Here is a 27,937-nt window from a genome sequence, read left to right as displayed (position 1 = left end):
AAAAAAAATCTACATACAGTCGATAGGACCATGGAAGACCAGCAAAATTCCGTCGTGACATGGCGCCCATGAGCCACGTGACATCGAAGCCAGGCGATCGCCGAGTTGCACGTACCCTGAAGCGCCTTTCGAACCCACCATCATCAGCGTCCTCACGCCCAAGAAGGCAAGGAGGAAGAGGAGCGGCGGACGTCCTCCAGAGCCGTCGACGCAGCCATGCGCATCCTGCTGGCCAACGGCCTGTTCTGGGGCAACCTGCTCGTGGCCTGCCTCTCGCTCGGGGTGCTCATGGTCGGCGTCGGCTTCGGCACCCGCTGGCGGAGGCACATCCTGGCGCTCATGCCTGGACACCACCTGTCCCTGGTAACGCCCTCGCCACTGGACCCCTCAAGTTTGAGCGCAGCGCTATCGAGAGCGCTAGTCCGACACCGTATACCCCGTAATGGACCCTTTTTAATAGTGCGTGCCATATCTAGTAGCTGTTGTGGCAAATATCCGAGTCTGGCATAGTTTGCAAGCACTCTGAACATGTATTGCGCACGAGGGCTGCGTCTGGGTTTGGCGAGGACTCGCATCCCATCACATACTTCGTACCCGAGAATTTGTGACCGCCAATGTTGCTCGATGGGCTTTTGAAAAGGGTCTACAGACCCTTTATAGGGTGCCTACATGTCTGTCTGTCTCAGGGTGAAGACATCCATTGTTGCACTGAATGTGCCAGCGCGTGACGCTCTCGCGCACTCGCTGCATGACTTGGGCGGCAAAATGGCGTCTATGCAGTAGCCAAAGCTACGCGCTCGAGCTGAGTGACACCGGATTGCGCGCACTTCAAAAGGCATGAAAAACAATTGAGCGGAAAAATGGCTGAGATGTCACCACTCAAGCAAAGGCGCGCATGTGTATGAAGGCACTCTAACCCTTTAGATAAAGGAGCGCCATCTGTCCAACAGAAAGGCAACCAGCCCTTGACGCCATCTTGAATGATACCGCGTCGCTCTTGTCAGTCTGCGCACGTTTCAATGTTACAAACCACGGTCGCACAAAAACAAATAACTAGAGCCACTAAATGAGCTGCGCTTAGACTATCGGCACCCCGTTTTCCGACATTGTTGTGGGCGCCGCCATTTTGGTTTGTGTGCAGAGCATACGCAACTGCCGATCGTCATGATTCAAATGTGCGACTTCCTCAGCATTTAATTAGGTGTTAGGGATGTCATGTAATATGGCTTTGCTCTGTCGCGTACTGTTTAAACATTTGTAAAGGGCGGAAAAGTATTTCCTGTGATTTCAGACAAAGCTTCAGATAACTGGCAACCATGATTTTGAGACACAAGGGCTGTGTTCCAAATCTTACCCAAATGGATCTGAGTTACTCCGTTGGGTTGTGTCACGTGACAACACAGATTGAAAAACGCTGGACGCGGGTATAGGTTTTAGAACGCCAAGGTAGAAAACCTTTACCCTGGAGTAAGATCGAGTAAATTTTGGAACACGCCCAGTATGGCCAAGTGTTGTTACTCTGAAGCGTAGCTTATTTAGTGGCACTACTAATAACAATTTTTTTTTTCGCCGTGTAAAGTCAAAGGGAGAGTAGTTTTGTTGCCCGATCGTTAGTGAAGAAACTATTTGTCTTGTACTGCCGTGATGTCCGTACTCAAAGCAGCCACGATCTGGATAGCGACCGCCTGTTCGACGTGGCAAGGCTCGTTTGACGCGGAGATTTCCGAATGAGGTGATAAACGACAGAGTTGCGATTCGTGTGAGTAGTTGCGTTCGTATACGTGGAAGGTAGGTGAAACTACGGTCTCGCGTGCTTGTCTTGCAGATTCATACAGCTATATGTAGGGCGGCGTCAGACTGTCAACTACAATTCAAAGTGACCTTATTGTAATATTTTTGTAGCTAATCCGTACACTAACTGTTTTTCCCCGATATTGTTCGTTTTAACAACTACATTCAACAAGTCAGGAAAATTATTTGGTCGTGAATACGACTTATTGAACAATAAATAAAATTTTGAGCAACAAATGTTTAGGTAGTTACTTTTTATTTTGTGTGTGAAAATATTAGAATCAGTTAAAAACAGCCCAGTTAAAACAAGGGTATAATCAAATTCGGCTTTCACATAACCACTCTACCCAGATGATATGCTAGCGCCAAAGGAAACGGAAAGGAACATTGCATTCGCAAAATCGCTTCTATACATAAAACCTACCTGCTTCGGGTGCTATATGTCACCTGCTGGTGAGTTTGGCAGTTAGTGAACTTGCATGCGCAGCGACTAGCGATCGGTGGGCCCGTAGTCACCGGATCGCCGACTACTGTACACTGCGTGTTACATAAGCTCGCGACTGATCGGGAATAGACCCTAGGGTCTAGAATAACAGGATGATGCAACTAAAAACCTTGAAACTCGTGCAGCCACGAACACTGCATTCACACCAATGTGGCCGCGAACGCATCGCCGAAGCATATAAACAGCATTCGGGGAACTAATTGACTCTCGCTTTAAATACATTTATGAATCACTCAGTCGCTTGTTCTTACGCTGAGACGAACAAAAAACGAATTTATCTGCGTGTGATAAGGAAGCGGCAGTTGTATTTCACCCACGACCTCCTCACTTTACCACGAAACTTGTGCACGGCCGACCGTGAAAAAACCGGGAACATCCTTCAAGATGGCGTCGCTGCCCTGTGTTTTCAGGTCAATCTAGCTTGCTTCTTTTTTTTTTTTTTTCGTGTTGCCAGATTTTTTTTTTCTTTTTTTTTTTAAATGGTAATATACATATTTTCAAAAAGCACTCTGCCCAGGGACAATACAACCTTTTTCGAGCCCAGTCGCTGGGTTTGAGGTTAGTTTCTCATCGGCGTCCCTGCTTACCCTAAGAGAGTGGACTATGATTTCGATAGGCGCAGCCTGCGTAGGCGCAATTTCAAACATCTGGCGGCTAAATTCTGGTCTTACATTTTGCGTTGCGTTTCATGGTGTATGTATTTTCCAGAAAACAGTAAAAAAGCCTTGCACCAGATTAAAAAAAACTGCAAGCTATGTTTGTTGGGTACGCGTGCGACAGAACGAATGCGACTGGAATCATTGATTTATTTTACGATAAATTTTGACGGCGCCACCCGCTCAACCGCTCGTCAAACGACAAAGCGCTTAGCTATCGAAAATAATTTATAACAGAAGATAGCGGAGAGGCATGCATATTTCACGCGCACAAATGACGTGTTGACCGATGAAAAGGACTCGGACATGCAATTTAGCAAGTGTTAACATTCGAACGATATATTCTACACTACAGTGTCGACGACCAGTCACATCTTGACGATCAAACAAAATCCAAACGAACTTCGTTTTGGGGCACGTTTTGGGGAGAGCTTTTTTTTTTTTTTTTTTCACACCGGCCCGAGGGCAAAGGAACGGACGTGACTGACCCATTCCCTACCCCAACCCGAACAACTATTTTTGGCTATGACTGAGAAGGACTCTACGTGAATTAACTCTGGGAGGAGAAGAGAGATAGAGAGAAAGGAAATATTTATTATAAAACAAACACCTGGTCCGGCGCTCGTGGACTAGATCTACCACTCTTCCCCAAGCACGTTGTGAAGGTGCCGGATCAGTAGTTGCAGTAGGCCGGGTTGGTGATCTTCTGGAGGGACGAGCCAGCTCTCCCAAGAGGTGGGGTGGTACTTGGGGGGGGGGGGGGGGGGGGGGGGGGGGGAGTTGTTGTAAAGTGTGCGGACATTCGCACATCGTGTGTGTGTTGGAATGGAAGTCTCCGCAGTGCGGGCAAGAGAGCGCGCGAAGAACAGTTGTCATGGTTCGCAAAATGGCGTCGAGGACCGTTTGACGTCCTTCCTCTCCTCGGTTTCCCGTGAATGTCAAGCAGAAACGCTTGAATGGCAGGCACTTACCTGCCCTACTTCACACCGTGAAAGGCACAAAAAGGGTACGCAGTATGCCTAAAAGTCACGTCGAAACTTTCAAGAGATGTCGGAAAACTTGAAATGCAAAACCGCAAAACACAGAGAAAGAATCGCGCTGAACAGGTTTCAACTAGGGGTGTTTTGCCTGTGTTTTGCGGTTTTGCATTTCAAGTTTTCTAGCCTCTCTTGAAAGTTTCCACGTGACTTTTAGGCATGCTGCGTACCCTTTTTGTGCCGGTCTAGGTTCGAGTTCAACCAGGTTCGACTTTTTTGAAGTTCTAGTAAAACGTTCGACAAAAAGGTCGACTCAAGTTTGACTGCTATGCGCATGCGTGACAGTCTGGTCAGTTGGCTTCGGATTGGATGGTGATGGCTAAGGGATAAATTAAGGGCAGCACTGATTGGTTATTTCAGTTAATACAGTACAAAAAAAAGAAGTTATTTCCTTCTTCAGTGATTATAATTAGTTTATTTTATTGCAACTGTTAATAAAATTAAAATACACCCTTTTCATAAAAACAATTCTCCAAATCTAGACATGCTTGTGTCAAGGTCTGGCCACACTGTCCACAAAGTTGAACCGGTCGAATCTGGTTAAAAGGTCGAAGGTTCGTCGAACCGCTTCGAAGCAGTCGCACCCCGAAAGTTCGACCTTAAAATCCAATTCAACAAAAGTTCGCGACACCCCTAGCTTCAACAGCCCAAGAAAGTGGCGGAAAATGTCTAGCTGATAGGGGGCGCGAGAGTCGCACCAGCTGCATTATCATCAGCAACAAGGCGGCGGCCAAGCAGCGTTCTTTGACAGCTTTTTTTTGTCGATTACATTTTGGTATAGACCAACAAAGAACCGAGACGCCCAAGACGCGCAGCACTAGCTAGAGAATTTTTTATTGTTGCAGCTCGCACCAGTCACGAAAATCTAGACGACCCGCGCATTTAGAATGTTCCAGGCAAAATATGGATGGAAATCAGGCTGGAAAACATCACAAGTTGTCACAGGCACTTATTTAGCCAGTGTGCCTGTGAACATCGATTTCGTCACTATTCTTGCCCTGGACTAGCACCGTAATCACAGTCACTAAACGCTTGTGCTTGATTGGGAGACACTGCATTCGGTGCAGAACGTAGTTTTCTTCCTGCTCTGGACAGTGACAATAAATTTGAGGGATGTATTTTCGCCCACAAAATTGTATCTAATTACAATTGTATTTGAAATACCCACGTTTTAATATTTAAATACACACAACAAATATAATACCCAATTTCTAATTAAATACAAATGCAAAATACACAAAGTATCTGAAATACGTATTTCAAATACTTGTATTTGAAGTACTGCTCATCCCTGAGACCCGTACACGTTACTGAAAAATAGTAAGGAATTATATTTACAATTACTCGATGTCTAAATTGTAATTTATTACCATTACAATTACCCTCCCATAAAAGTAAGTGACCGTTACCCCAAAAAGTAATCCGTTCCTTTCGTAGCGTTACTTTTAGCATTACTGTCTTCAATTAAGAAGCAAAGGGAAGAGGGTTATTTAAGTTTTTCTCGTTGCAACCTGTTCCATTTAATGACCTTGACTGTTCTGAGCAACAGCTGGCTCTCGAAAGTCTTGTCAGACATTTTGCGTTATTTCTTACTGAAGATGTCGACTGCTACGCTGAACACTCTTTGAACTGAGGCACTGGATGGGAGTGGCATATTGTGCCTCACGAATGTTTGATGCTCTGCATTGAGCTTTTTCAGCGAAGTAATGGAAGTACTATATTTACCTCGAAGATAGAGCAAAACTTCGTCGTTGCAGCCGTTTTTTGATATTCCAAAGTTTTAGTAAATCGTCTGATACCTCCGATGCCCCCGATAACGATATGATGAATATCGTTATCGGGGGCAGTTATCAGTTGGTGGAGCGGTCCACCTGTAATAGAGAAGTCCCGGGTTCGATACACGGATCAGGCGGATTTTTCCGGTCGCGCACCAGTCACCTAGCTGTGTTTGGAGATTTGTTTGTCCTTTGTCCCTCTTGTTCCCCTTCTCCAGGGATTATTTTCGTCATTCAGGAAGAAGAAGAAGGGAAGACTATTACCATTTTCGAAGTGCTCGCAAAAAGCTGACTAACAAAATTGGTGACTTAGGAGATGGAGATAACCTGGCTGGGCTTCACAAATAAAGTGGGCCAACCCTAGAAGTCGGACTAAAAACAGTAACTGGCTTTAAAAACAGGGTCAAATAAGGTGAAAGAAACAGATAAAAATACACCCGGCTTCCTAAGAGAAGATAAGCGTGCAGCAACGAACGAGGATGCTTGTGGCAATAACACTCACATATTATCACACCTCTTTTAGTGGATTTTTGGGTAGACGGAGCGTTCTCTGCTGTTGTGACATTGTGAAAATGGTCGTTGTCACTATAACCCGAGAAGGACATTGTTATTTCTTGTCTGTGCACTTACCGCCTCGAGCTTCTCGAAGAGGCACACAATCACTTGGTGTCCTCCTCTACCCGTCTCCGACCGCAAAGAAAAACAAGGGAACTAAAAAAGCGGATATAACTTGCCCCTTGTTATGTTAAGTCGGAGTAAACCTTTTCAATCATGAATTCACCCGGCTTTTGGAACATTTTTGCATAACTTGCGCCCCCCCCCCCCTCTCTTTGTTTTCTTGTTTTTTCTGTTGTTTTTTTTTTTTGCTGTAGAAATGTTTATTTGGATTTTTGGACAGTGTTAGTGTATAAAAATATAGATTCATGGGATGGGTGTTGAAAGAGAAAAAGGCTTTCCGGAACTGAAGAGTGCCAGGCCTCTTTTTGCGCTGGTCAATTCGCGTGACAGTCTCACTGCGCTCGACTTTACCAAAATAAAAACAACCCTTCCAATTACAAGGAATCCGTTGCGTAAAATATGCAAGGGAATTACTTTAAAATTACTCTAGAAAATATGTAATTATTTCGTTTCTAAATTACTGATAAATGTAAGGGATTAGAGGTAAATTCGTTACCTGTAATAGATTACGTACAAGTCTGGTTGGAAACTCTCTATAACAAAGGTGGTGGTGGTTAAACGTTTTTAATTGATGAAAGGGTTATGTCAAGGCCTCTTGATAAGTACCATCTAGCCTTGACGGGGATAGGGAAATGGGTGATTAGGGTAGGGGAATGGGAGGGGGTTAAATGAATTGAGAAAGGCCCGCCGAGCATTCGTAGCCCAACAGAGAATTATTATTTTTTTTCCTATTGAGGTTGTCACTCGCCGGTCTTGTCCATTCCCTGTAGTTTGTGGGTCTGGCTTCCGGAAGTAGTTCGTGCATGACATCAGTCTTTGCCTGCTGATGCCCAGACAGTCCCATATTAAGGGGTATTCACACGGGGGAGAAATCCCGGGGATTTCTCCCCGGCACGCGCATCCCACGACGAAAACGTCAGGCTTTGCGATGTGCAAAAGCCTCGCGTTTTCATCTCGTGATTCTCGCGTGCCGGGGAGAAATCCCCGGGATTTCTCCCTCGTGTGAATACCCCTTGTGCTGGCAGGTAGCAGGTACACTGCAAGTTCCACAGAGCGGGTCTGGGCCCGGAACGTTCGGTGAAGTGGGCTTATAAAATCGAGCACGCCATACTGGGGTCAGGGCTATTCATGTCTGGAGCCTTCGGATGCATATCCTCTCCCACCTGGTGAAGCCTGGTGGGATGGGGCAATGGCCTATGGGCAGAAGCATTGCCAGTCGTTGTTTCCTGGCGATGTGCTCCATTTCTTTCTGTTCCTCTGGGTCCGGTGCCACGGGTTTCTTTCTAACCGAAGAGGAGGCGAGTCCTTGTAAGGGTACGTCATCTTGTAGTCTAGCCCTCGCGGCCTCGTTCGCCTCTTCGTTTCCTGGAATTTCCATGTGTCTTGGATTCCATCACAGTTCGAGCCGTCTTCCTTCAAGACGCAGTGTTTTTGCTAAATTCTTGATTTTTCATGTAATATTGCTCTTGCACCCTATGTGAAGGCATTGCTTAACCGCTTCCTTCGAGTCCGTAAATACGTATAGGTTTTTGTTGGTGCTTTCTAGATGAGCTTCAATTGCTAACTGGATGGCGAGTAGTTCTGCTGTTTTTGTGCTGGGTGTCATTAGTACGAGCTTACTCTCTTTTTTGGAGGAGCTCTCTGGTAACCAGGCTACGGCCGTTGGGCGGCGGAGAAAAGCTCACCGGAGAAAAGCTCACCGGAGAAAAGCTCACCGGAGATAAGCTCACCGGAGAAAAGCTCACCGCAACACCGGCAGATGCGGAGAGAAGCTCACCGGCCTTTGAGCGGATGCGAAGAAAAGCTCACCAATTTTTTTTTTTTTTAACTTAGCGGACTCTGCGTCAAACGTTGCAATTTAACATTAATTCGCACTCGTCACTTATTCATTAAAAATAGGTCCACTTTTTTGCAATATTCATGAAGTTCATTGGGCATACTTACTAATTCATCAGAAATTAGTAATCACCCATTTTGTATATTAATGAAGCCGCAAGGGGGTATAAAATCAGTCGTACACCGGTGAAAAAGACAACAATTTATTGACAACTGGCAGGGTGCCATCGATAGCTATGTCAAATAAAGATGTCTGTTCTTTGCGAGCTAATATGAATAGCGGTGTGTGAACCGTTTCAGTTTCAAATATTTTGTAGTGCCTAATAGATAAGTAGGTGTTTGTTGATGTAATCAGTGTCGGCCACGCTGTTTTTTTTTTTTCTGATAATTTCACTAACAAAACTTTAGTTGCGAGAACAGATTCGTCCTGGCGTGTTTGTTGTCTTCACACCGTCGTCGTCCTTTGAGCGCTTTTTATCATGTATAACGTTTACCAACTCGCCCTATTCGCTACCTTACAGAGCGCCACTTCTTAAATAGGTCACGAGTAACAACGGTGCCAGTGTGCAGCTCTGAAGTTCATGGGTGGCTCGCCGTAGAAAAGTACTATCACACAAAGGCATCGTGTGGAAACACCAGCACGCATGGCTAGAAAACGCGCTTCTCCGTGAAAGAAAAAAAGTTTCGATATCTCACTGACTATTTTGTCCTATTTTCAAAGGTTAACAAAAGCTTCAAAAACAATTTCAGGCACCGGGTTGTTGAGCATGCAGTTTCGGATTTTCGGCATTTACAGTTTTGATTTTTAGGTTTTAGGCCGATATTATTAAGTTTTTGGAACTTTTTCCTGTTCTTCAGGTTCATAAAAATTTGAGTTGGCCTTTCGTTGTCTACAAAGTAAGCGACAGAAAACACTCGCCCGCAATTATTAATTTGGAAGCAATATACCCAATAAGCTTAACAAATGATACAAAAAGGACAATTTCTTTTTTACAAAGCTGACGAATTTTAATGAAAATAAATTTATATATGTTACGCATGATCCAACACTGAACAGCCTCCATATAAAAAGAAGGAAAGAAATCGGTGAGCTTTTCTCCGCGTACGTACGCTCAATGGCCGGTGAGCTTTTCTCCGCATCCACCGGTTTTGCGGTGAGCTTTTCTCCGGTGAGCTTATCTCCGGTGAGCTTTTCTATGGTGAGCTTTTCTCCGGTGAGCTTTTCTCCGGTGAGCTTTTCTCCGGGATTCACGGCCGTTCTCCCGTCGTTGTCTCTAGCTGCGTCCATACCTAGGATTTCGACGTCTTCCCCTTCCCTGAGCCTTCCGAGGTCTTCCAGGTATTTTTTGCTGCAGCTTCGCGACGTTTCCTGTGTCCTTCACCTTGATTCATGGGCGTGCGTTTGAGGGAGACGACTGGTTCGTCCTCCCACGGAGGCGGAGATAGTTGGTTGCTTGGAATGCACCACGTCGTTCTAAAGCCCCTTTATCCTGGGAAAAGTGGCGCCATTCTTTGTTATGGAAATGCTGGAGACCCGTGCCGCGCGCCACTTCCGGGAACAACATGGCTCTGAAATTTAGCTCACTGCTGCGCTGCACCGCCATGATCTTCCCAAGTGCTGCACGTTGCACGTGCCTCGTGCACCGACACACCTTGCGCTACTTTTGAAGCATGAAGGTGCTTTACGTCCTTTTTCCTAGTTTTTCTGGTAGGATGCGTCCGTGCCATGTCTTTTCCCGCCTGTTGTTCTGACTAATCTACATTTCTTGTGCGATCTCTTCGATGGTGTTGACCTGAGCTGCTTTGTGCAGTTCCGTGATGGGTGTAATTTTTGGCAGGCTTGTGATGACCCTCATGACGGGTCTGTTGAGAACCTCGAGTTTCTCCATTTGCGTCGCTGTGAGCCTAAAGGCCGGTTCAAACACTTGCGTTTGAGTGCGTTTGACTGCGTTGCGTCGAGAACCGAAAGCGAGTCACCTGCACATTTCTGCTACGTATGAAGCGTGGAATACAATTCAAGGAATCATCTTGGCACGCGATATAAGCAGCAGGGATATCCTGGCTTGTCGTAGCCGCAACGCAGTCAAACGCAGTCAAACGCAACTGTCTGAAGCAGGCTTAAGATAGTTTATTCCGTAAACTGTTCTTGAGACGAGCAGCGCTGGGACCAATCTTCCTAGCAAGCCCTCCTGACATCCCCATGATTTGCTGGTACTTCGTTTGAGGAGGTGTAGTCCGTCTTTCCACTGGGCCTTAATTTGCTTCTGCCAGCTTGTAGCTCCAGTATTCGTTAAAAGTTAGGCCTAAAGCCTTGATGCTATGTTTTGGTTGTATGGGAGCACCGTTAACGAATAGCTGGATGTTGTGCTTGGCGGTCATATAGGCAGTCTTTTCGGTAGACATTGCAATCCCGTTTTTTTTTTGTTTTTTTTTTGTTTTTTTTTGGTGACGTTTAAATTTTCTTGAAGTATAGCCTGTTGTTTCGAGGCGGTTCCCTTAATAGTCCATAAGGCGACATCATCAGCATATATAGTAAATCCTAGGCCATCGATCTCTTGGAGTTCGAAGGCCAGGTTCGCCAATGCCATGTTAAATAAAGTGGGGGATGTGACCGCCCCTTGGGGGACCCCGATGTGGTTAGGCTTGGGGTTTACTTTGGCGTGACCGATGATTGCGTGAAACTGCCTGTCCTTCAGGAATGCCTTGTTGAAGTTCAGTAAGCGTCCATGTAGTCCTCTTCTCTCCGCAGCGCGGATTACTGTGACGTGATGTATTGTGTCAAAAGCCTTTTTTATGTCGATGGCGACCATCGTTCTGGGCATTGTATTGGCAGGGTTTTCAGATATGTCCTTGTGTATAAGCGCCAGGCTTTCTCTGGTCGAGAGGTTGGGACGAAACTCCGTCTTCAGAGGGTGTAGGTTCCGGTGTGTTTTGAGGATCCATATGATTCGAGCTGGGTGTAGGAAAAAATGTCCTCGGAAAAAATGTCCATGGAAAAGATGTCCCCGGGAAAAAAGTCTCTGAAAAAAATGTCCCAGGAAAAAAGGCCCCAGGTGGGAAGTAGAAAAAAGTGTCCCCAAAGAATTCCCTATCTATGAGCTTCCCTGATCGTTATGGCCTTCGGGCGGTCCGGTCATGTGCCCTTGGGAAAAAAAAGGGCACCCTGTGGCAAGTAGGAAAAAACAAATAAAGAAATATACGATTCCCCGAGGTACACATCGCGACACTGTTAGCGCGAACACGACATCGGCGCATTTCACGTTTTTTTTAGAAAAAGTATTAATGGGAACGGAACTTTACCGTCTGCATTATATCCCCAAATGAGCACTTTCAGTACCAATGATAGCTTTTATGACAACCTTTCGTTTCTACGAGAAAAACAGAAGAAAAAAAAAATCTAGCGATCGCTTGTTTGTGCTAACAGTGTCGTGCTTTTTACCTATCTTGAAATGGTACACAAGTATATCTCTGAAATTTCCGCAAACACAATATTTTGGCTCTGGCTAGAAGTATTATAAATGTTTACTTCACAATAGAAAAGAAATTTGTTTCGGGGAGTACAATAATTTGGTTTCCAAAATACCGCACAATAGATTACTTCGGTTGCTTTGTGTGACTCCCAGTCTCCCTTTCTATCTCTAGGTGGGTCAGGTCATTTGTGACCGGATAATGGCAGGACCGCCCGAAGGCCATGAGAATGTGGGGAAACCCAGCGATAGGGAACCCTTTGGGGACATTTTTTCCTGTTTTCTACCTGGGGCCTTTTTTTTTCGGGAACCTATTTTCCGGTTCATTAAAACTTTGGTTTGGGCTGGCTGGTCCATGGTAGGTATAAGGTTTAAAAGCGCAAACAGACAGGAACAATAGAAAATAACACAAACGACATAGACAAGGCGCTACTTTCGGCTTTGGTAGCTGCCTTACTCAGCCCATCCAAGTTCAAGTCTTTCAGCACCTTCAGTGCTGCGGATTTCTGTTGCTTCGGTAAAAACTTTACTGCCTTAAAATTCTTTTTATTGGAAGCTAGTGCCTTTTCCTGAAACATCCCTTCTGGCATCACTACAAACCCACCTTCCTTATCGGCTTCCACAAGTGCTGATTCCCTTTGTTTCAAAACACTCGCGATTTTTTCTAAAGGGGGGCTTCGCCTTAGACATATGACTTGTAGTGCTTCTCAATCAGTCCACACCATCACCAATGGCTCTCTCTCGGTCTTGTTCGTTGACCCGATCAGCAACCTTGTGAACCATGGCTAGAAGCTCATGTCGTGTAGAGGGAGGCTGGGAGCTGTGCTTGGGACCTTTCTCCAGGATGTCTTTGACCTATGTTGGAATGGTGGCGTCCCCCAGCAGGGTGACGTTGTCCGTAGCCCCCGCTGCAAACTTCCTCTTGGGTGGAAGGTTTAGCCGAGCTCGCTGCCACAGGAACTCCGTAGTTTGGGATGCTAATTTATTGTACTCGGCAAACCGAAGGTTATCTTGGTGTTCTTTCCCTTCTTGCACGACGACACGTAGCCAGTCAAGATAAAGCCGAACCTGTCTCCAATATTCAGACTTCAGAATTTTGCACATTCTTCTGGCATGTCCCCATGATGGCTCCAGTACCACAAAAAGCGCTTGAACCTCCAGTGGCACATACTTCCTTTTCATGCAGAAGGTAAGTATCCGGGATTGGCACGTTGAAATGGCGATGAGAATGACGCAAGTGATGGCAGGATCTTGCTGAACGTGATGAAATAGGAAAGGGCCCATAGTAGAAGAAATATGACTCATTAAAGCTTTGGTTTGGGCTAGCTGGTCCATGGTAGGTATAAGGTTTAAAAGCGCAAACAGACAGGGACAATAGAAAATAACACAAACGTCAGGGACAAGGCGCTACTTTCGGCTTTGTTAGCTGCCTTACTCAGCCCATCCAAGTTCAAGTCTTTCAGCATCTTCAGTGCCGCGGATTTCTGTTGCTTCGGTAAAAACTTTACTGCCTTAAAACTCTTTTTAATGGCAACTAGTGGCTTTTCCTGCAACATCCCTTCTGGCATCACTACAAACCCACCTTCCTTATCGGCTTCCACAAGTGCTAATTCCCTTTGTTTCAAAACACTCACGATTTTTCCAAAAGGGGGCTTCGCCTTAGACGAAGCAACAGAAATCCGCGGCACTGAAGATGCTGAAAGACTTGAACTTGGATGGGCTGAGTAAGGCAGCTAACAAAGCCGAAAGTAGCGCCTTGTCCCTGTCGTTGGTGTTATTTTCTATTGTCCCTGTCTGTTTGCGCTGTTAAACCTTATACCTATTTTCCGGGTACGTTTTTTTCTGGGGACATTTCTTCCGGAACCCACTGAGACCGTGCCTTGGTTAGACCTGCGTCAATCGCACAGATCAGCTCAGCTGGACCTGTGCGCGTGCCAGGGTTTAGAATGACAGTACAGTACATACCATACGTTGAAATAAACAAGACAAAATCTGGTTATATGCAGTAACAGAACCTAAAAAAAACACAACTGACCGCATTCGCGAGGTTTACGGCAAGGTTCACACTGCCGTCTGCAACCAGCGACGAATCTGACGAATCTCCGAATCTGCTGAATATTCGTCGCGGAAAGTTTGGAAATTTCCGAATCTGGCCAAACCCGAATCTCCAGTGATTCGTCCCATCACTATTTTGCGGCCGGATTACGCGCGGATATCGCAGGCTTTCGAGTGTCCATGCTCCAAGCGTGGCTTCTTAATAACTTTAACCCAGATGACAAAAGCACCACGAGTGCGCAGGCGAGCTGGTGGATGTTGATCATGTTAAAAATTACCCGAGATGGCATTTAAAAAAAAAAAAGGAAGAAAAAGCTTAGAGGAAGAAAATTTGCAGAGGAAAAGAAACGCATTGAACTGCTTTCACGTGTCATTTTCCTTTTGTCCTTTTTCTTCTACTAATTATCCCATCGATTACCACAGTGTCGGGTGCTTTTTAACATGATCCAGACGACGGCCTCCGGACAGCGGAGCGGGCAATCCCTGGACATGATTTGATACCTCGCAGGTGTCCTACTTCTTCATGGCCTGCGGACTGGTGCTGCTTTCAGTGGCGTCCTTCGGCGTCGCCGTCTCCTGGAAGCTGCGCAGGTGAGCTCGTTGGAACCCGTTTGTCTCCGACGGCGCCTTGAAAGACATCTAGCGCCCAGAGCCAGTAAATAACTTTCGCTCGGAGCATCGACACTCTTTACCCAGGTTGTATTGTGAAGACGCTATCATTTGGTCGTGTCATTCGGAGCGGGTGCTATTAACTGGCAATAGTAACGACTCGAAAACGCGGCTTACTGAGCTTTAGATATGGGTTTTATGAAGCTCGTGCGTTATCGTGTTGCACTATCACGGCATCTTTGAACATTTCTGGAGGAGGGAAGAGCGTTTCTTCCAATTTCAGATAAAGCTTTAGATAACCAGCACCGACTATTTTAAGCAACAATAGACCCTTTCCGAAATTCAGTGCCATCTGGTGGCTGAAATGGCGGTTTAACTTTTGCCATACGAATGGCGACGATGAACCCGTAGCCTGCAGTATTTTATCGGGCACCGTCACTTTTGCATGCCAACGGCAGACGAGAATAAACCTTTCGCTATACAGGTTTTTCTGGATCATCTCTTCCAGTGTCGATTCCCACAACGATGCAACCAATCAGAAAGAAGCGCCAACCCGACAGACGCCTTGATACAGTTCTATAAGTCAAGGGGTTTCGAAGTCGATTTTGTGCCACAAACGGGTTCACTGGGCTCGAATTAGATAAATGAACAGTTACGCAGCGCTTGCATTCAATTCCGGTTTCGCAACGTGCTAACGTCTAGAATGGATAGGCCTCGAATCCTCAGCTTAGGAGTATCTTCAACATGTTCCTTCATCAGTAAACAGAAAGCCGCCATTGGTATGGCACATATGCCATTTTTCAGATGATGATGATAGTGATCAAAGTGGCCAGACTGAATTTCGGAAAGGGTCTATTGACAATTGAAGTGTCGTTTGCTTTGAAGCAGGGTGGAGAATAAAAATCACGATGATTTAAATTATGATTTAAATCGTGATTTATATTACACCAATTTTCCAATGATCACTGCGCTTCTCTCACAAAAAATATCAGCAAAATAATTTACTTTTTCTATCCATTTGCGTTTCCTATGTGCTCTTGTTTTGTATGTAAATCAAACTATATTCAAGCACAAAATATTTATAATTGGCAATAAGCGGTGCCCTTCTAGGTGAATCGAAGTGTTGATCGAGTTTTTTTTTTCCACCATCCATTTTGCTATTTACGTAATCTCCAATTGCAAAAAGAATCAGAAAGCGAAAGGAAGAAATAAACGCGAAAGAAATAATGTCATATTGTAAAAAAATCAAAACGCAAAAAAAAAAGCTTTATTTTTCTAGATATGCGGGGTTGAAATCAATAAAGAATTGTTAATTAGGCAGCACTTTAAGTTTACTGTAAATATTCCATCCGCATCGTTCTCAATGATAGGACGGATTCATGAAAAAAATTGCCATACATCGATTACAGTTATAATTACTCCTGTTTAAAAGTATTCTACTACCCGGTGTCTCAAACAGCGGCCCAGGATCAGCAAAAATCGGGTTTTTAACCTATCGCTTTACGATTTTGTGCGGCGTTGTCCACAGTTGGTGCATTTTTTTTTTTTTTTTGCAAAATTTACAAAGCGCCATCTTACCTGAGGAAAAAGTAAAGAAAGGAAAAGGCTGAGCTCCTATGGAGACGCAGCGAAGCCACCGGTCTTTAAACAATACGCACCCTATGATTTGAAGATCGGTGGCTTTGCTGCGTTCCTATAGGAGTTAAGCCCTTTTCTGTTTTTACTTTTTCCTTAGGTAAGTTGGATCTCGGCAAATTTTATAGAAAAAATGCACCACCTGTGGGCAACGCTGCACAAAATCGTAACGCGATAAGTTAAAATTTTTTGCTGTCGATTTAAAGAGCCTGGCCGCTGTTAGAGACACCCGGCAGATCACTTGAGTACTGAAAAAAAGGCCTTTACTTTAAAAAAGAAGTAACCGTTACTTCACTTCATATTTTCAAAGCGACATCGTTTTTCTGACGATTTAAAAAAAAGGGCCTCTCGCACTGTCCAGCGCTGAATTAGAATCACCAAACTATCAACTACTTATCTTCTTAAAAGGGTAGGGAAACGAAATTCCAGCGCTCTGTTTCTAGCTTGAATGTGCTGCATGTTGCACCCTAACCTCAAAAACACCAGTCTTCCGTTAAGGCACAAGAAGACTAATTTTAAAGCTAAATAAACGATCTTTCAATGTGCACCTGGTGGATGCATGCGGAGCCTATTTGGAAGGTAATCTAGCAACGTTGGCGAACTTGCTACGTAGTCGTGACGTGGCAGATTCCTCGGAGCAGCGCCGCCCTTTGGAATTTCAACATATTCCTTCTTAGCTTTCCTCCTAGCTCAACTCACAAATCGCGCATTGTACTAAACGGTCCAAGAAGACGGAAAGGAAGGACTTCCCTCTTTCTCGGACCCTCGTTCGTGCAAACTCGAACGAAAGTTGCTTTCCCCACCCCGTTCAGCACTAAGCTGACAGTGCTGTGGAAGCTACGTGCTCCTTGGGCCAGCCACACGCTCGTCACCCCACGGGTACTTCGAACACCACCACAACGCTGACAACGCCACCTAGGGCAAAGCTCATAACCACGCCTGCCTTGCTACTCCACGAACGCGGGAAATCTTTTCTTTCTGTTTTTGTTTGTGCCGGATATCCCATGATGCATGGTGCTCTCTCGTTTCTCTTCGAGCGCTTGCTCGAGTGCGCCGTTTGGAACGAAACATGTAGCCAGTCGTTCAAAATACAAAAGTGCGATTATCATTTACGGTTATTATTCGTCATGCTTGACTCATTTCCGAACGAAATCTGAATATTTCGATTTTTGTTTCCGTACCTTTTTAATACGCAAATTTTAGTAAAGCATCCTCTTGGCGGAGATTTGGTTCAAGGAATCCTTGGAATCAAACTCGCAAAAACCAAGGGCGCCATAATAAAGTAAAGGGAAAATAGCAAAGGTTATGCGTAATATCATTACTTCCGTAGATAATAGGATTAATCTTGTGATTACTTCCCAATAAATGTATTCAAATGATTAAAAAATTACTCAGAAAGGCTAATCGATTATAAGTAATTTTATTACTTGTAATGAGTATCGTTCCGTACTGCTTATATCTATTGATAAAGAATTACTTTTTTTTTCTGACCACGTTGATTTAAATTAAAAAAAAATCAAATTTAATTGGTGAAACAAAATTTGTCTTGAAGGGTAGTTTATTTAGTCGCTAGAGACGCTTACGGAGCTGAATATGGTGGCCAAAATAATGCGATTATGAAGCAGGATCTTTCTCTTATAAAATGCACCCGAGGTACCCTAGCTGCGAGCTTGCCTGAGAAAATATCGAAGAAAAAAAAAAAGAAACAGCGTGGTTCCTTTGACAAATCAAGACATGTTGAAACTTCCGCACACCTGAAGCACTTCCCTGCTTGAAAGCGGACAGAATAGAAAATGCTCGGAATTCTTGTACTGCCAGAGTTAAGTGCAGCACATTTGAGATGTCTCAACCTGTTTGCGGCTCCTTTTCGTAAGACAGACAATAAACGTTTTTACACCCTTATTTCTGTAAAAAAGGTGTTTCTGTTGTTGTTGTTTTTCGACCGACACACTTTATACACACTTTTCACACGATATATCACTTTCTGTAGGGAGTACGAAGGGTGTAACTAGGGTGATGATGAATGTCTCACATCTTCAATCGGCCTCTTTGCGGACGACTGCGTAGTATTTAATCGTTTGTATTACTAACCCAGATGATCATTCAACCTTACAACAAGCTTTAAACGTGCTTTCACTCTGGTGTAACACCTGGCAGACGAAGGTCACCATAACCAAGAGCAAACTTCCGTCACCATAACCAAGAGCAAAAGTTCCGTAATACGGAACTACACGTTACTTACACGGCCTCTCGAAGAAGTCTCCGACTAACAATGTTTAGGCTTAGTAGTTTCTGATGACCTAACTTGGAATACTCAGATTAGCACTATACTGGCTAGCGCCTGTACGTGACCTATCTCAACCGGTGGCGGCGCGTGCTTGGCTACCTCTCCATCGCGCCCTTCCACCCGTTTCCCACATGTTAGGCGCATCTTGGAAACTTGTTCGCGGTATGCATTTACCAAACCTCTTAAATGGGCACTAAAATGAACAAAAAATAAAGCCTAATGGGACACATGTCATTATTTTTTATTTCCCCGAAAACAATATTTACGCTATTAGAAGCAATTAAGGTGGGGGTGGCCCTGCTCTTGACCCCGCCCATTACGAAAAGTGCTTAGCATACAGCTAAGCACCATTTCTTGTCTCTCATTGGTTGGAGAGATGATTGACTTGTGAAATTTTTGTTGTAAAATTATTTCTCCGTGCCGTAATAGTATATCTTTATGAACAATATTTTGTTAGGTTTGAAAAACAAATTATCTAGATATAGTCATCACTGTTTTCTAGAATATCCCTAGATATCGTTTTCCGCTTTGGTTTCAAACGTTAGCAAACATGGCTGCCGGCGTTTGCAACGAGCTTAACGAGCATGGCTCGTTTATTTATTGAGCGCGAGTCATTTTGCGTTCACCGATGTCTTTAGAAAAAGATTTAAACCGACGTAGTTTGCAGCAAGCAATCGTCACATGTACGTGCCTTCGGAAGTGCTCTGCGGCTGCTCGTTTTTGTAGCGGAAATCGTCTAAGCCTAGCGTCCCACGTCCACTAATTTCCTTGATCTGGCTTGATTTGTTCGTTTGCGCGTGTTGATGCCCCGCTGCTCTCTGAAGTGTGCAACCTTCTTAATTGCGACCATGGTTTCAATACCAAGGAGAGACCTACACAGGTAAACATTTGCGTGCCATATGGCTGAAGGCAATCGGGCATTCGTCTCCCATCAAGTGTGTCCAGTTATGTTCTCGTTCTTTCGCTTCGAAAGACAAGTAGTTTTCAAGTTTTGAAGCGCACTTGGCCTGTCAAAGGGAAAATATTTTAGAGTGCAGATCTTAGGCGCCCGTTTCCGGGTTGAGCGGCATCGGCGTAGCCGCGCGCGTTGCATTATGGGAAACTTTTCCCTCTAAATTTTCCCACTCAATTTAGCAGGGAAATTTTCGTGAATTTCCGGCTACATTTAACCGAAAAGGTTTCGCTAAATTTAAAGAGAAAATATTTGCTAAATTTAGCGCGAAATTTAGCGAAAATTTTCCTCATTATGGGAGCGGAGCAGGAGAGAAGGGGAGAAGGGGGAGGAGGGGCACACACTCCCCATCGTACCTCTCCCTGGTCCTCTTCAAGAGCCGCACTCTAATTTCGCGTTACAGAAAATTGTAAACGCCTTTCATTTTTAGGTCGTGTTTTAATTGTGCGTAATGATGCTACAAAAACGAGCAAGTCGTCTGCTTCTTGCTCTGGGATGACGTGCGAAAAAATGTGTTTCACCTTGCTCGCGGATGATATGCAAAAAAAAGAAAAAAAAAAAAACAGAAAAGCTGAAAGGACTGGATACACAGTTTATTGATTTCTTTAGTCCTCTCGATCGCTTTTTACGGCCCATCGACAGACGCTGACAGACGCTTGCATCATATCATGGCTCATGCATGATGGAATAATAGAACGCCACTTTCATGGCGTCTAGTCTTGTAAGCGTTACAGGCGTTTTAAGCGTTACAGACGGACGCAGGCGATAACGGACGCCCACGTGCCGCTTTCATGGCCCTGTGTTACGGGCCTTGCAGACGACAATAGGCGGTGGTGTAATAATAGACGTTGCCGGAGGCTGCATCGCGCTTGCTCAAATAACTAGGAGGCGGTGTCAGAAGCCGGACTAGACTCATCGGACTTAGGGACAGGGAGACACTAGGCTTGCGAGCGTGTTCGCTTGAGCAGCCAAGCCAATCCAGTAGTAATGGGCGGGGCCACTGATCTGTGGGCGGGGCTTAGAGTGGACCGTGACCTCGTAAATATTGCGTATAAAAATCTGTGGAAAATAAAATATGTGCCCCATATAATCTATAAAAATAAGTTTTTATTTCAGTTTTCTTTTAAAGAGAAAGCGTCTTAGCCTTTCATGATATACAGTGAACCGTTTCCAATGATCGCAAGAATTCAACCTTTCCATAAACGCCACGCGCCTATGCAGGAAAGAACGCACTGGAGGTGGACGTGGTGCCCGTGGCTGCGCCGTCTACAACGCCATGGCCATCATCGTTATCTTCAACGTCCTGTTCTGCTCGTATGTGGTGTACCACTACGTGACACTAGCGCGGGTCGAGCTCGGCGACGACCTCAAGTACGCCATGTACCAGTACTTCGTGGACGCCTCGTCCAGGGACAAGCTGGATAACTTGCACCGGGACTTCAAGTGCTGCGGAGTGAGCAACTACACGGACTGGACCACCGCAACCACCGGGGCCGTTCTGATGCGGTGGGTGGACGCGCGTCCTTCCCAAGCCGCACAGAATTTGGGCAAGCATTAGCCAATGGCTGGCGATGTATTTTGGGGGTTGGCCAATGGAAAAAGAGTGGCCATTCATCGGCCAATGCTTGGCCGATGGCTGGTGGCCAGTGACCAATGGCCGGAGAAAGGCCAGTCTTCAGCCAATGACTGGCCACTGTCTGGCCACTGGCCAAAGGACCATTTCCAGCCACTGGCCAATGATTGGCCAAATCTGTGCCGCTTGGGTTGTGGCCTCAGTGACAAACGCGCCCGGTGCGCATCCACAATTGGCCCTCTTCTCCCCCCCCCCCCCCCCCCCTTTTTTATTCTCTTCATACATAACAACGCTTAATAGTAGTAGTAGCTTTCCTTCTCGTGTTTCCGAACACAGCAGACGTGACGTGCGATCCGGTGGAGACAATCAAAGCAGCACCAAAAGTAAATCGTCATGGCGCCTATCGTATAAAAAAATGCGCTGGATCAGGACGTATATTTAATGTGGGCGATTGATTTAGCTGGCGATAGCAAACGCATAAAGACGGCGAGCGCCATGACGATGCACTTTTAGCGCCCGTTGATTGGCTCCATCGGATCCAAGCGTTGGCTGCGGTCGGACCTAATGTGGGCGTGGTTTGTTATGTTCTCGCTCCGTGATTTGTTCTCCGGCGTTCTTATCGGCTAATGACGCGATCTCATTGTACTGTTGAAAGTTTGGCGAGTTGGTTATGCACATACTTCGTCTCACCCTAGGATGGACTAAAGACAAAAGCTACAGACCACCAGATCCAATCACGAACAACTTGGAAATTGTCTGGTATTTGGCTTCAATGCCCGTGTCGGTGCCCGCGTCTAATGGGAATGGGCGGACAGTGGTTCGAATTGAATAGCACGGTGTGACTCACCAATTTTACATCGCAAAGAAAGCTCTTTGCATGCTCTTTGCAGTGTTGAAGCTGCAGAAATGATGCAACACTTTTTGACTCTGAGCATTATTCGTCCACCCTGATCAGTGTAAACATATCATACCTTAACGTGCGACGTGATTGGACCTGGCGCCTGTGGCTTTGACCTTTAGTCCATCGTAGGATGAGGCAGTATAGTTATGAAAAGAGAAACAGCGCCAAAGGTACGGAGGACAAAGAAGGAGGAACACACAGACCGAGCGCTGACTGACAACTGGTTTATTTCTGGAAAACCACCTACCTCAGTAAAAACACAAGAAAAACGTACATCGGACCATCACCTAAATGCACGTGCCACAGCTGTCCCAGAACGCGGTTTCTTTATCGAAGAGCGCAGTCGAGGGAGCATCTCACACTGAACCTTATACTTAGAAATCTAATAAGCCTGGAATATTTCACGAGACACCCTGTGCCGAGTGACAATCGTCGTCTTTTCTTAAAGAGGGGAGCACCCACATCTATCACAATGAATTGCCAAATTACCCGATGGTGAAGATCTTACCATTGTGATAGATGTGGGTGCTCCCCTCTTTCAGAAAAAGACGACGATTGTCACTCGGCACAGGATGTTTCGTGAAATATTCGAGGCTTATTAGATTTCTAAGTATAAGGTTCAGTGTGAGATGCTCCCTCGACTGCGCTCTTCGATAAAGAAACCGCGTTCTGGGACAGCTGTGGCACGTGCATTTAGGTGATGGTCCGATGTACGTTTTTCATCTGTTTTTACTGAGGTAGGTGGTTTTCCAGACATAAACCAGTTGTCAGTCAGCGCTTAATCTGTGTGTTAAAAAAACTATACAGTTTGTGCCGGGCGAAAGCGGTGGCACGATGAAACTGGGCGTGAGATCGGTCTATTGCCACCCAATGCGTTGGCAGGGTCTTAACTGTCACGCACTGCCAGTGGCTCGCGTGACGGAGTCGTGCGATAGGTGTCTCTCGTGCAGCGCCGCCGATTCGGCCAGCAAGACGTTCGTGCCGCGCACTTGTTGCGTGGTGGAGACCTCTGACGGCGCCTGCTTCAAGTACCACGAGCAGGGCTGTCGGGACCTGCTCACCGACTACTTCAACATGCTCCTACCGTCCATCATCTTCTGCGTCATCTGCGTCGTCGTCTGGCTCGTGAGTACACCTCACTAACTTTACTGCGCACGCGATGATTGATCGGATGTTTGGCGCTTTTGTCAGAGTCCATTGTGTATAATATACAGGGTGTTTGATTTTAACCCGTACTGATTAAAAAAAAAGCGCGGGGGGGGGGGGGGGGGGGGCAGTTAGACGAGTGATGTCTTTACCAGGTATTTATCAGGCCGGGCGGATACTAGATGAGGAAATAATCGTCATGGTAAATTTACTAATTAACCAAAACCTCGTAATTAAGTTTTTAATTATTGGTTCCGAGGATCATGTTGCAATTGCAGTATTGACAGAAATTACTATTAGAGGCTATATCGTCGTGTCGGTTCCTGTATCCATCCTTACAACGTGCTCACCTTCTAAACTTCGTCTGTCTCATTATAAGTGGTTTCAATTAAATTCGAACAGTCTTGTCGGGGGGTTGTGGGGTCTTTAGAATTTTTCGTTTATTAAATATATGCGATTGCTTTGTTTCTGTGATGAACAAGATGGTCATTAAAAAAAATTAGAAGTTGTTGAATAAACAAAAAACATCTGAATTGCCACGGAGCGAAACACGTAAAAAATTTAGTTTGAATATTTAGTCTGTCGAATTTGTTTGTTTGTCAAAGATTATTTACCTTACTTAGGACAACAATATTTCTTTGTGCAAAACGCAAAATTGCGGACCATGTTCAAACCAATTCTGAACTGTAGATCTTTCATAATTGTTTTCATTTTTTAACTTATAAGGGTGTTAATTTGAGCAATTTTGCTTGAAGTGTGGATTGCTATAGCAGACGAATCCTTAACACCAGCGACATAAAAATACTATCGGTGCGAAGCTATTAATATCTGCTATCTGGTGATGTACGGTTTCGCTAAATTTCCGCTAAATTTCCGCTAAATTTGTCGGAAAATTTACACGTTAAATTTAACGGGTCGATAGGGTAATGACGTCACAGCCCCGTGTGACATCACACGCGTGGCGTCACACGTAACTGTGTTCGTTGCGTTCTGGGATTGTTTGGTCCCACCGACGCCGACGCCGGATTTTCTGCAACACGAGCTCCTAAACGCTATGGCGTTTAGGAGCTCGTGTTGTTCAGCACACGGACCAGGTTGTTTGTTGAACAATTAATAATGTTCAACAAGCAGCCTGGTCCGTGTGCTCCGGGTTGTTGAACTCAGACTGAATCTCCAGTATCGGCTATCAAGATATACCACTACTGGAGTTCAAAAGAGCATTATTCCTCGTTTTAAAATCAGTCAGTCAGAGTATTGGACAAGGGGAAATCAAAGGAAGTTTTGTATGGCCTGTGGGCCGTGTATGTCGCTTTGAAGTTCAATCTGCAATAAATTGAAACAATTAAACGTGACTTAAAAAAACAACAAAAAACTTTAAACTTGTGCGTGCGTGCGTGTGTGTGTGTGTGTGTGTGTGTGTGTGTGCGTGTGTATGTGCGCGTGCGTGTGGAGAGAGGGGTAAGGGAGGAATGGGAGGGGCAGAGGGAGGGGTTGTGAATGGAGACAGTGGCGTCATTTCACCGTTGAAACATTCTTGAGGGTTTCGCGTACGTTGGTGGGGAACCAACCACATTTAAACCACAATTTCAGAAGTGGTCTAAAATGGGTTTATTTCTGAGACTGTCCAGATAATACAACAACAACAAAAAAAAAAAGGTGAACCACGAAGTTTTCCCCGCTGTTACCCGTATTACTAGTGCAATTTATAAAAAAAAATGTTAACGAAGTAAAAAAATTGCCTTTTTTTTTTGCAAAAACCGAATCATCTATATGAAATTTTAAGGTTTCTAATGAATTCGGACTCAAATATAAATTTATTTATGAATACCACTTTAATTAAACGTACTTCACCAGACAGCTGATGTTCATAGATACAGACCGATAGTATTTTTATGTCCCTGGTGTTAATGGTTCGTCTGCTACAGCAATCCCAATTTCAAACAAAATTACTATGGGTAACTCGAGGCAGCAACATTATAAATAAAGTTACAAAATATACACAGTTCAAATTTTGCTTGAACATGATCAGCAATCTTGTTTTTAAATAAAAGCTGCGCCCGCTGAAGAAAGCAATAGTTGAAAAAACATAATAAAACTAGCCGTTTTTTTAAGTGTGGACGGAGAGTAACAGCACCTGTATACGGCTGAAGACAAATATTTAGGAAATACTGAAATCTTTATTTGAAAATTAAAATGCAGAAGCAAAGTTGATAGAAGCGTTCGTACTGAATTGGAGCATAAAAAAAAATAGCTGCACGTATTTTTACATATTGAAGTAATATGATTTGACACCAAAAAGTCAAACTGAAATAATAAACAGAGACAGAAAGAACAGCACATCTTTCGACAGATGTGCCCGTCTGTCCGTCTCCATGTTTATTTTTTTTCAGTTTTATTTAACTTCGCCAACGCGCTCACGTAGAACTATGATATAATAACTTTTGAAATTTCAAACATATCCTAATGCGGGCTCTTAGGCGAGCTGGTACTGAAACTTTGAGAACATGATAGCGCTTCAAGAGAAAGACGAGAGCAAGAACGAGACAACACAGTGCGCTAACTTCAACTGTTTATACCTCAGAAAAGCAAAGGAATAAATACTTTGCGTCATGGCGCCATTCAATGAATCCCATGCCAGGCCAATGCTCTCAAGAACTGCGTCTCCTTGTCGCCCAAATCGATCGACGTCACGCTGACATATCGATTCCCGTAGTTGTTTTTTTTACCAGGTCTACCTGTATGATTTTCCTTAGCGACTTATATATATGTTTTCGAATAACAGTGCACAACTCAAATTCAGGTTTGCACCCACAGTCATAGCAGTGCATCGACAAATGATTGTCACGCTGTCCGCTCACTTTTTGGTTATGTTCGGGCAATCTATCATTTAGACATATTCCCGCCTGTCCCACGTACTTTCTGCCACACGCCAGCGGAATCTGATAGACAACTCCTTCACTGCATTCTACAAACGTGCTGCGATGCTTTTTCACGCAGCCAACCGGTGGTTTGCGGTAAGGGTCCGTCAGTTTGTACAACTTCGCAAGTTTTTCCGGTGCAGAAAAGACCACCCGAGCATTTAAGCGGTCTGCTATCTTTTTGAAATTGCGTGCGGTTTTGTGCATGTAAGGCACAACCGCCACTCTCTGTTTCTTTTTGGTCATATCTTGATACGGACTCTGACGTGTGGCAGGAAGTACGTGGGACAGGCGGGACGATGTCTAAATAGATTGCGCGAACACAACCAAAAAGTGAGCGAGCAGCGTTCATTCATTTGTCAATGCACAGCCATGACTGTGGGTGCAAACCTGAATTTAAGTTATGCATTGTTATTAGAAAACACAGAGATAAGACGGTAAGAGAAATCATAGAGGCATACCTGATAAAAAAAGAACTACAGGGATCGACATGTCAGCGTGGCGTCGATCGATTTGGGCGACAAGGGGACACAGCTCTTGATAGCACTGGCGTGGCAGGGGATTGGTTAAATGGCGCGATGCTGCAAAGTATTTATTCCCTTGCCTTTCCGAAGATTAAACAGTTTAAGTTAGCGCATTGTGTTGTCTCGTTCTTACTTCCGTCCCTGTCTTGAAGCGCAATCATATTTTCAAAGTCCCCCATGTAGATAGGTGTGACATGTTAAAATGTACTCTATTCTAAAAAGAAAAAAATATTTCTAAGGTTATAAATTATTCATTACTAACAGTAATACAATAAACCTTTCTTACAGCCTACCCCAAAAGTTTTCGAAGCTCATAGGATTATTATTTTTATTTTTTTATGGATGTAAATTTTGAGGTTTTGTCCCCCTTTCCACCACATAACCACTCTGAATGACAATCGTATGAATGCTGAAGTGGTTTATCGCGTAAAACAGTTTTTTTCTTTCTAAACTTTTGGCGAATGTAGTTAAGAATTCAGATGTAGTAGATTGGGGTTTTGTGACGCAAAAGCAACTAAGGCTATAATGCGCCAAAGAATTCAGAATGACAAAGAAACAGGTAGCGCACTTATGGTTGCAAAATATGGAGGCGACGAGTGGAAAGAACGATAGTGGAAGCTCCTCCCAGCTGTTTCCGCTGGAGAAGAGGTCGCCTCCTCTCCAGTGTTTGCTCCGCTAAAGTGGAAAGAGCTGGGAGGAACTTCTATTTCGCCCTTACCTCTCACCGGCTATAGCACGTGGTTCGGGGAAAGCGAGGAGCCGCGAAAGAGCGGGGCCGCAGGTGAGGTGTGTGTAACCGCAAGAGTTGACAACTTTGCGTTGGAGGGCTAGCTTCGGCTCTCTTTCTGTCAGAGACGCTACGCACGACGACATCCGCGATGTCGACGCACAAGATGCTCACCAAATTCATATGTTCAACGTCACCACAAAGCAAAGCACAATGCATTCCGTGTTATGTCACAATAGTATGGGAAACGGGCGAATAGTTTGTGTCGTGTTTTGATTGCAGCATTACGTTGATTCCCATTCCCCAAAAAGAAATAATAGCGAGGTGGAATATTTCAAAGTGAATTGTGAATTACTGTCCCTAATACTTTTTTTTTTTTTTTTTTTAAGGTTAGGACTGGAGCGACGATTCGCCTTACCTGAGCGATTTGCTCTTTTTCTTTGTTTCAGTTGTGCCTCGTGCTCACCTCCGCTAGACTACGGAGGACGTTGCTGGAGGAATCTAAATAGATGTTCCTGAGAGACGCCGTTTTATGTCAAGATCCCCAGAAAAAAATTCCGAAGCAGCAGGTCACAACAATACATTCCATGAAAATAAAGAAGAGAGTTGAACAGATATCGTCTCGGTCGATGGTTGACGTTTAGAAACACGAACGAAAATGCCCCCGACCATCACGCCTTGATGGCAATATATTGACAGCGCAGCTTTAATTGTCAGTCGGCCAAAAAAAAAAAAAAAAAGCCGTAGCTGTTTGCCTAGGTTACTTCGAGCAATACCATATATAGCCAGTGACAGGTTAAGAGTGCAGTAGAAGCAGGTAAAAGCTCCTGCTCAAGCATAGGCCTGTTGCCTTGCGTTGGAGGCG

The 27,937-nt window shown here is 44.7% G+C and overlaps 1 protein-coding gene across 1 annotated transcript; it reads left to right on the top strand.

Moving 5' to 3' along the window:
• The first annotated feature begins 216 nt into the window (after positions 1-216).
• LOC115325848 (CD63 antigen-like) lies at positions 217-27,606 on the top strand. Its single transcript, XM_029986561.2, has 5 exons — positions 217-363; positions 14,309-14,391; positions 20,505-20,789; positions 22,708-22,882; positions 27,522-27,606. Exons 1-5 carry the CDS (start codon positions 217-219, stop codon positions 27,579-27,581), a joined length of 750 nt encoding a protein of 249 aa, XP_029842421.2. The 3' UTR covers positions 27,582-27,606.
• The last annotated feature ends 331 nt before the right edge of the window (positions 27,607-27,937 follow it).

This window comes from Ixodes scapularis, unplaced genomic scaffold, assembly GCF_016920785.2.
Source record: "Ixodes scapularis isolate PalLabHiFi unplaced genomic scaffold, ASM1692078v2 PGA_scaffold10__122_contigs__length_95168666, whole genome shotgun sequence".
Lineage (NCBI taxonomy): Eukaryota > Metazoa > Arthropoda > Arachnida > Ixodida > Ixodidae > Ixodes > Ixodes scapularis.
This window is presented reverse-complemented; position numbering and strand designations above follow the sequence as displayed.